Source organism: Amblyomma mixtum, chromosome 2 (assembly GCF_055824585.1).
Source record: "Amblyomma mixtum isolate Tamu chromosome 2, ASM5582458v1, whole genome shotgun sequence".
NCBI lineage: Eukaryota > Metazoa > Arthropoda > Arachnida > Ixodida > Ixodidae > Amblyomma > Amblyomma mixtum.
The window spans coordinates 144,002,650-144,012,533 of record NC_143013.1 but is presented as its reverse complement, the minus strand read 5'-3'; the positions used below and the strand labels follow the sequence as shown (position 1 = coordinate 144,012,533).

At 49.2% G+C, this 9,884-nt stretch overlaps 1 protein-coding gene across 1 annotated transcript in view; it reads right to left on the bottom strand.

Moving 5' to 3' along the window:
- Nucleotides 1–548: 548 nt before the first annotated feature.
- The window catches only part of LOC149361131 (uncharacterized), a 32,705-nt gene continuing 23,369 nt past the window's right edge, over nucleotides 549–9,884 (bottom strand). The window contains exons 4-5 of the mRNA XM_089568002.1: nucleotides 5,003–5,162; nucleotides 549–702 (exon numbers count right to left, since the gene is read on the bottom strand). Of these exons, the coding sequence (XP_089424128.1) occupies nucleotides 549–702; nucleotides 5,003–5,162 (314 nt within the window). The remainder of the gene's footprint in view (nucleotides 703–5,002; nucleotides 5,163–9,884) is intronic.

Genomic DNA, 9,884 nt, shown 5'->3' with positions numbered 1-9,884 from the left:
AGATATCCATTAAAGGAGTCTAGCGCTGTGCATAAAATCCCGATTCACAATTATCGAACAAACCTATATTTGTCTCTTGATGCACGCAGGCCACAAACTCTGCACCACAGCGCGAAGCATGCCTGTGCTATATTTTAATTACCAGAGCCTTCTCTGTACCAATGGAAGTCTGAAGCGCATTCTTTCTGGAGTCGTTTGTAGTACTCGCAATCTGTACGGACTGCAACGCCAGACGACAAACATTTGCTTCACACTTACAATGCCTATGTGATTGCTTACCGTTACCCATTCAAACGGCTTGAAAGGTAAAGTTGCACTGGTAGCACAAACTATACGCATTAATCACTGCCTGTTTGATAGCCTAGTGGTGACAGCATGAAGGTGAGCTAGTTGGGTTTGCCGACCGAGTTTTATAACCAGTCTGGCGATTTGGCTCACACATGAAGAGTTCAGCAAACGTAAGAAACATACGGTTGTCGTTCCGTAGACTGAACCGCTCCATAGCAATACTACATGGCGGATGGTGCCAAGCATCTGAGCAAGTAGCCTTACGATTTGTAGCGGGCACACTTGGTGGGATAGCCGTATTCAAAACATCTTGTCTTCAGGACGTCGAAAAATGTGACACCTAGGGATACTGATGTAAAGCTGCCGACGTTCATAAAACAGTTGAAGAGCTTCCTGTCTTCGGCGCAGTTAGTCCTGAAAAGTCATAATAAACAAGACCTCAGTTTCCTTGTTCGGAGATGGAAAATTTGCTCTGGCGTCTTCGGGGCACTATAGCTATGGACGAAGGAATAGTCTTCACATAATAATTGAGAACAAAGCGTTAAACATTGCCCCCTGGCGCGGTAGAAATCTTTAGCAGGGATCCTACTACTTGTCCCCAAACCCTATCGGCCACGCACTTCCACACTGTCATAAACACTGGCCTGTGTAGTATTACAGAAGTATTTCTTCCTGTTCTATCAATAATATGAACCCGTGCCCGTACGGCCGTAGTGAAGGGCCCAAAGCCAAATCTCACCGATCGCAACCATACATGAAACAAACAGGAGCACGTGCACAAAATTGCACGATTATAATATCTTATTATCGTCTCATATATCTCCCTAATAGCTTTTAATGTAGTGGAGAGAACAGGTATAAGAAAATTTTTTTTCGCACTGAGCCAAACGCACCCAAACGCAAACCGAGAAAAACGCGAAATTCGCTATCCGCACAAGCCACAGCGCGATCCAAGTAGTTATATGATATACTTAACTTGTTATATAAAATAAACACCATGTTGTAATGAAAATATATCCAAAAAATTGAGGGGGCACATAGTTTAACTAAAGTGCGATGAGGTGGAAGCCTCAAGCGCGGTGTTGCTGCTTGTGTCACTGATGTGTGGTTAAGATGTTAAGCTCCGCCTCTAAGAGTGGAACGCGACAGAGTCTTGGAACGCTGCCAGGGAGTCCACAGAACGCCATCGCCCGTTCGGCTCCATGCCTTGCTCGTCGGTAAATTGGTTTTTGAGGAAAGGAAATTTATCTGTCTCGCATATCTCGGTGGATACCTGAACCTCGCCGTAAGAGAAGGGAGGATAATGGGAGTGAACGTAGCCACCGTATTCACTAGACGCGCCTTTGTTCATTCCAAACCATTGAGCTGACATGCCTGAATTGAAAGGCACCAGCCTTTCAATTTTCGCCAGAGCTACAGTCTGCAATCTTTTTTAGAGCGCAGCTCTTTGGCGTCCGTTCCTGGGTTTCGCGTCGTCGTCGGCGTTGTCGTCGGCCTCGTAACCAGCTCCGCCCCCCTTTCATCCCCCCAGCGCTATCGGCGTCAGCGGCATCAGTCAGTCGCTGCTATCTCTTCCCTCCTCCCTTTATCGTGTTGTCCGCTTGCTGCGCGCGCTTCTGCCCCCATCGTTTGCCGCTGGGTGTACACGCCGCCCCCCTCCCCCCTCTTCCTGCGAGTCTCCGGTTGTCAAAGCGCCGGCTCGAACTTAATTCCTTTCTTCGCTCCTCCTCCAATGCAACCCCTGTTCGGTGGCAATCAGAGAGCCAGATCGGTGGCGGCGGATCTGTATATGTGCACCGCCCGAGCCGAAATTGCGAATACGTGTGAAAAAAAAAAAAATCTGTGATAGCGCATACATGTGTTGCTCGATTTCTTTGCCTCAATCTATCGAAAAGGTGAAACAGCTTATTTGCTGCGCTCAAATTTCGCATTAGGAAGTAACGTAATCGTCGGTAATTTTTTTATTAGCAAACTCTGGTATGTGATGCAGGTTTTGCATTGCTCGCGTGTGAACGTTCAGAAGCTACACAGGATTTTTGCAGTTTTCATACGGGCGTCCGAATGGGAACGTTGTAGCAGAACGAACCTGTTCCGGCCGGTGAAAGACGGGGGGCTAGGGCTAGGGCACCTCTTTTTAAGGCAGCTGGTGAACCGTTTTTTGTTTTTTTGCGACGTCACAGACCCGTTCTTGCGCACCGTGTGCCAAGTGAAGCTGCGGCGATTGCTGCCGGAGTTTGTGGTATCCACAGAAGAGCTCTCTGGTGGAACTTTTGGTTACTACAAAGAGATTGTAGCAAGCGTTCGGTTTCTTTCGGCACGTTTTTCTACCGATTATTTGTGGAAAAGCAAAAGGAAAAAGTTGTACAATGATCTTTGTGATATTGTTTTCCCAGTGCCCCTGTACAGGGCCTTGTACAGTGGAGGCCCGGGAGGGGATGTTTTAAAAAGGGTGAAGGAAATGCAGGTGCCACCAGGAGTAAAGACTTTCTTTTTTAAGTTACACACCGGGACGTTACCAGTTAAAAAGTTTCTACAGGGAAAGGATTTCTTTTTACCGTGGGGATCGAACTGCTTAATTTGTAAACAGCCTGAAACAATAGACCATGTTTTTTTGCATTGCTGGGAAGGGGTTTATTTTTGGGACGTGTTACAAAGGACCATAAAGAAAGAGCTACCACTTGACGCGCACGGAATTCGCTATTTAAGCACTGATAATGAGGATGGGGCACCTTTTGATCTCATAATGCTCTTGGGCCTCCACTGTATATGGCGCTCCAGAATGGCAGGCTACCATTGTGACCAAGACGCACGACCGGCCCGAATTTATTTTCGGGAAAGCATGGACTGGTTTCTTGCAATCCAAAAAGCAGCTGCGGAGCCTCCCGAGTGGCTCTCAAGACTAGAGCTGTTGTGTATGTTGCGGGAATTTTAAGCTGACGAAGCCAGTCTCGTGCTGGCTGACCACGACAGTGTCGTATGTATATAGCGTTGTGTGTATTTTTGTTGTGCAATGTCATAAGCCAAAGACAGGCAATAAAGAAAAAAAAAAGCTGACATGGCGGAGTGGTTAGCATGCTCGTCTCGCACTCCGGAGACCTTGGTTCGATTCCCCAACTCGGCTGATTTCCTACTCGGTTTTATTTATCTGCTTTGACTAGAAAGGTTAATTACGCTAATTGGTTAATTAACTAAACTCAGTCTCACTTACATGGAGCATCACTATACCACCCCTTTCATTGGTTGCATGGTTACTAGCCAAAGTACAATTTACCCCGTTTGAATTCGCGCACTTTGACGTCACGACCATTTCGATCAATTGAAAAGCGTGAAATTTCTGTCGACAACTCCTGCTTAAAACGATGACGCATTAAAGGCTTCCGTCTTAATAATTTAGTCGAAAATAGCATGTAAACTTTGGGTTTGATTGTTTTAGAGGCTAAACTCTAGATTTAACCAAGTTTTGTTCAGAAAAATTCATTGTTAAGTTATGTTAAAGTTGTGTTTATGTTAAAATGATTATGCTGTGAATACAGCATAAAAATCGTTGGAAGATTCTTTGTATGCAATTGGAGGCACTGTTGCCCTTAAACACGAGCAAGTAAACGCGAACAGCAGACTTCTGTCGCAAGCACTGACGTGACAGCCTTCTATTCAGGTGACTAAACTTCAGCTGCGCAAAAATAAACGACATATTTGCGCCGTTATTAAAAAGCGACTTATAATGCATAGGTGTTAGCAGGATCTTTGCAGCGCAACGGGATGGCACAAAAAGAGGATGCGCAGGATCATAGGGTGGAGGAAATATTTTGCCTCACAGTAGCATTTAAACTCATGAGCAGTAACGAAATGGTCGAGATGTACAGAACGCAAAACAGCAAAAAAACTGCCGGCATTGTCGTTTCCTTTCTGCCTCTGCTATTTTGCTTGTAATAATGAATTCAGAAAGCCAACGCCAACTAGCCGAACTAACCGCTTTAACGCTCATAACGACGGGGATAATGATCCCGTTGTTAGTGTCTTCTGGGTTCAGATCCTCTACCTACCTCCTCATATCCTGCGCGGTCGATGAGAAGGTAGCGCTGAGGAAGCAATAAACGAAACCATGCCCGAAGGTATCCGACCTATGAGGCTGAAAATTGCAAACTTGCAAACAAGGCTCTCGCGAGTTGATTTGGTTCATTTTTATCTGTGCATTGGAAAGATCTGGCTAGATTTTTTTCGAAACAGTACCTGCGTGCAGGTTTTGAAGGTGTTAATGTGCACCTTTAGTTTTCGCAGTAAATGAAGAGAGAAAGAGGTGCCGCTGTGGAGGGCTCCTTATTTATTTCGGTCAGCGTAGTTTATTTAACGTGCACTTGCATCGTGCAGCATCGCGTTCCTTAACACCTCGAAACTCATTTTTAGACAGATAGGTGGCAGACCTGAGACGTCATACTAATGTCGTGTAAGCCTGTGCGAATCACCGAAACGCATTTCGGTTGTTTCGGACTCTTGTCGGTCGCTATAAGCGTTCCGTCAAAAAGTATGTTTTTCTTTTGAGCGCAGTGCAAACATTATCTCTACATCTGGCACTGCGTCATCCAAACGATGCTCTGAATGCTGCTGTGGAACGTTCTTTCCGAGAATTAAAGCATAACGAATGCATTGCTCGCATCCTGCGTTACAAAATGAAAAAAAGAAAACATTAATTTTTGATTCTTATTCATAAACTTACATTGTGTAAAATCGGAGGTTCCTTATCCCGTGTTTTTTTCTGAAGGCTGGTATGACGTCTTTAGAATGATCGTGGTCCCGGCAGCACATGTCGCTATCTCGTGCTTTTCCCAAATCAAAGTCGTTCGTTGCAACGTTCCCAGCTCCACACCATTTAGTGCCTGCAAAAAGGAATTGCAAAAATTTTCTTTTCCGCTGTAGCGCACGGCAAATATCTGTGCGTCGCGGTCGAGGAGACGTGCAGCCTCCTTGCCATGAAGTGCTCCGCTCGTGCAAATTAATGCGAAGTATGTATTCGGATTTACTGGCAGCATTCGTGAAACGACGGCGAGATAAGCACGAAACACATTGGTGGGAATATTTTGTTTCGAGAGCGCGATTCCGACTTGGCGAAACTCAAAATTCTCGTCGGTCACCTTTGGCGCAGTCTACTATGTTGTGCAAATGCTCGCCGAATTCCTGTCGACGAGCATCTGCAACACCAAGCGGCAAGGCTTAGCAGTTTTCATAACTGTGTAGCAGAAGTTGATCCGATATCCACCTCGTTACACATATTACCGTTACACTCTCTCTTGCAACAAAACCTGTCATTATATACCAGGCTGTTGAGATAGATATCTCCATTCGTATTTTTATATCGTCTCTAGTTCAAAAAGAACACCAGGTTTGAAAGTAAGATTTTACTTCCCAAAGTCAACATTAATTATGGAAGGTATACAGTCTATGTTAGGAATGCATTTGTTTGGAATCTATGCCATAATTCAATAAAAACATGCTCCTCAGCATATATGTTCAATCCAAACACCACATTCATTTCACCAACATGCTCTCATCGACTCAAGTACGGCTTTAATGAAGCCGCTTCGGTGGCTCAGTGCTTATGATGCCCAGCCGCTGACCAGAAATACGCGGGTTCGAATCACGACGGCAGCGGTCGCATTTCGATGGAAGCGAAATGATAGATACCCGTGCACTGTGCGATGTCAGCGCACGTTGAAGAGCACCAGGTGGTCGAAATTTAGTGCACGAATTAGTGCACTTAACCGGTCGAAACTGCCCAAATTTGTTGGGCCACAGCGCCGAGGGTAACCATGTTTACGAAACTCTAAAAACGCATATGGATATTACTTACGGTGCACTACGCGCCTCTCAATAATTAAGGAGTCTAATAGTAATAGTTAAAAGGTAACTATCCAATATTCGAGCTTGGGACATGATGGCCTCAGTTGCCTATGTGCCATAAAACCCAACAAACAAATCAATATTACTTGACCACCCTGCTAGTTAGCATGTAATAGCTGTATTCTGATGTAGTGCACCGCTGACACGGTCGTTAGCTACCCTGTAAGGTGGAAGCGGAGAGTTGCCGTGGAAGTAGTAGGGTACAACGAGTGCGAGGTATTAGCAACCGGAGGGTGGCTGACACGTGAACCTACCGAAGAGCCATAGGAAGAGGGTGAGTATGGCGAGAGCGGAATAATGTAGCCCGGTCTGTCTACCTCTTTCCAACTGCGCTATTCAGCGATCGCTACAAGAGCATTGCAGCAGTTGGGAGTGCTCTAAGATTCGTGATGATTGTAATTTCCCGATCTTCACCAGGTTTACCTAGAAATACGTGCCTACAGGTTTTGTTATCTGTACGATACCGGCAGCGGCGGTCGAATTTCGATGAAGGCGAAATTCTAGAAGCTTGTGTACTGTGCGGTGTAAGTGCGCGTTAAAGAACCTAAGGTTGTCGAAATTTTCCGGGGCCCTCCACTACGGCGTCCCTCATAGCATGGCTCACTACAACCAATTAACTAGCCACTACTGTAATGAAACTGTACCGTTACTCTATTTTACATAATTTTATTCTATTGTTAACCTGATCTGTATATTATATTTATGCATGCCTTCGAAGAGACAGAAGTAGTGCATGCACTAGTAGAGGAAGAAGTTGTTTGTCTCTCGCGTGCGCGCTCGAACCACTGAGGAACCGCCGCAGGTTTTTCGGCTCTGCGCCGGTGTTCTATTTTCGCGTTGCACGCTACAGTTTGGTGGAGGTGCTGTGTACGCTTCCCGACCTGCACACTCCGTACAGCATCACTACGGATCTCACCCCGGTTCACCAGCGACCCAGCCGCCGTCTCCGCGCAAAGTCGCCTGAATTTGGGCCCCTTCCCCCGCCAACAAGGACGACGCAGCCTCGACCGCCGAGTCCAACTGACATGGCCACTGATACCAGGCCCCCGCCCTCGATCCAGCCTCAACCATCGAGTCCAACTGCCATGACCGCTGACACCAGGCCCCTGGCGCCGATCCTTTGCCACCCACCGCGAACACTCCATCTTTTCACGGTGACGTGTTCGAAGACGCTGAGGATTGGCTGGAGACATTCGAGCGGGAAGCATGCTACAACGGTTGGTGCGACGAGCGCAAGCTAAATAACGTCTACTTTGTCCTTGAAGAGTCTGCCAGGATGTGGTTTGAGAACCACGAGGCTACACGTCCTACCTGGGAGTCGTTTGGCCGGAGTCTCCTGGCCACGTTCCCCAACGCTGACCGCCGGGAAAAGGCTGAAGCTGCTCTGCACTCCCGAAATCAGCGCACGAACGAACGTGTGCGCATGTATACCGAAGATATGGCCCGTCTCTTCAAGCGCGCCGACCCCAACATGACAGAGGAGAAGAAGCTGCGCCATCTCATGCGTGGGGTTAAGCAGGAGCTGTTCGCGGGCCTCGTGCGCAGCCCACACCGCACGGTCGCGGAATTTCTAACCGAGGCGACCACGATGGACACTACGCTGCAACAACGGGACCGCCAGTACAACCGGGACATCAACAGCATGGTGCCCGACGGCTTTTCTTCGTGTCTGGGCGGCAGTGCAGACACCTTGCGCGAACTAATTTCCTGAGTTGTCCGGGAGGAACTTCAACGGATCCATCTGCCCCAGGTTACACCTGCGCCGCTGGCAGCGCTGGCCGAAGTCGTCAGGGACGAGGTGCGACAGGTTGCGCAGGCACCTCCTGTCACCGAAGCGCCGCCCCGGTTCGATGAGAGACCCACGTACGCATCCGTTGTACGTCGCACGACTGGCTACGGTCCCATTACCCCGACGCCTGGCGTGAGCAACATCGGCACGTGTCACGCGAACATGCCTGGCTACGGTATGACCCCTACGACCCCCGTGAGTAACATCACCGCATATTCCGCAACCGCATCTGCTGCAGCTGGGCCACGCCCTCGCAAGTCGGATTTGTGGCGTACACCGGACCGCAGGCCTCTTTGCTACCACTGTGGGGAGCCCGGTCATCTCTACCGCGCATGTCCGTACCGCCAAGTGGGCCTTCGCGATTTCCATCCCGACGCACCTTACCCTAAGAACGGCGAACGACCGCATGAGATTGCGCAGCATCTCTGGGCACGCCAGAACCCATTCTACTCTGGAAGGCGCGGGTCCCGTTCGCCTTCGCCTCTCCGTTATCGCTCTTCCAGCCCTGGCCGCCAGAGTAGCTCTGCTGGCCGTCGCTGGCCGAGTCCGCGTCGGGAAAACTAACGCCAGCGACCTCCGGAGGCAAGGCCGCTGACGTCGGGACGTGTCAAGACCCTCCATCGTGCGACCCTCCAGCCGACGATACCTCGACAGTGAGAGGCAGCGACAGTATCAGATACGCTGCATCCGATTTGCGTGTGACAATTGATAGCACTGAGATTACCGCGCTGCTCGATACCGGTGCTGATAATTCTGCTATGAGCCGTGCCTTTGCTGGATAACTCAAGAAGGTTCTGACACCTTGGACGGGGACCCCCATTCGCACCGCCGGTGGCCACCTAATTTCCCCTGCGGGCAAGTGCACGGCTAGAATTGTGATTAGTGGTTTCACGTACGTTGCGAATTTGTCGTACTCCCCGAGTGTTCCAGAGACTTGATTCTGGGGATCGACTTCCTGCAGTCGAACGGCGCTGCAGGTGATTGACTTTCAGGAGGCACGTGTCGCGTCCTCGACCAAACAGGCAGTAACGTGCTTTGACTCCCGCGATCCCTGCAGCAACGCTCTGCGCATTGTCGAGAACGACGTTACGGTACCGCCGCGGTGCAGTGTTCTGGTGCTAGTGCGTAACGACCTCTTTCACAACTACGAGGGTCTAGCGGACAGCCATACTCCACAGCTGCTTAAGCGGGGACTTGCCGTTGCAAGAGGTTTCGTCCAACTACGTGACGGCCGTACCCACGTCCTCCTAACTTTGCCAACGAATATCAGCACGTGGCCAAAGGCATGGCTATTGCCTTCCTCCACGACGTTGCTGAGGTTCCAGGTTTGTGCACCGCGGGAGGACCCACTCCGGAGTATGCTGGCCCACATCACGTTCTTCAGTCAGTCAGAATAAATCCTGCACTGCCGTCGGTTCAGAAGGATCTTCTGTAGAACCTCTTGGCAGACTTTGCGGACTATTTCGCTACGTGCTCGAAGGTCGGCCGAACTCCGCTCGCCAAGCATCGTATCATCACTGATGAGACTACGCGACCCGTCTGCTAGCGCCCATATCGTGTTTCCCCGATGGAGCGAGAAGCCATGCAGAATCAGGTTGCCGAGATGCTAGCAGACGATGGCATTCAGCCGTCCACCAGTCCATGGGCATCGCCTGTGGTTCTTGTAAAAAAAAAAGGACAATACTCTGCGTTTCTGTGTTGACTACAGAAAACTTAACAACGTGACTAAAAAGGACGTTTACCCGCTGCCCAGAATAGATGACGCACTCGACCGATTGCGGAACGCCCGATGCTTTTCGTCATTAGATCTTAAAAGTGGGTACTGGCAAATCGAAGTGGACGAGAGAGACCGCGAGAAGACGGCTTTCGTGACGCCTGACGGCCTCTATGAGTTTAAAGTGCTCCCATTTGG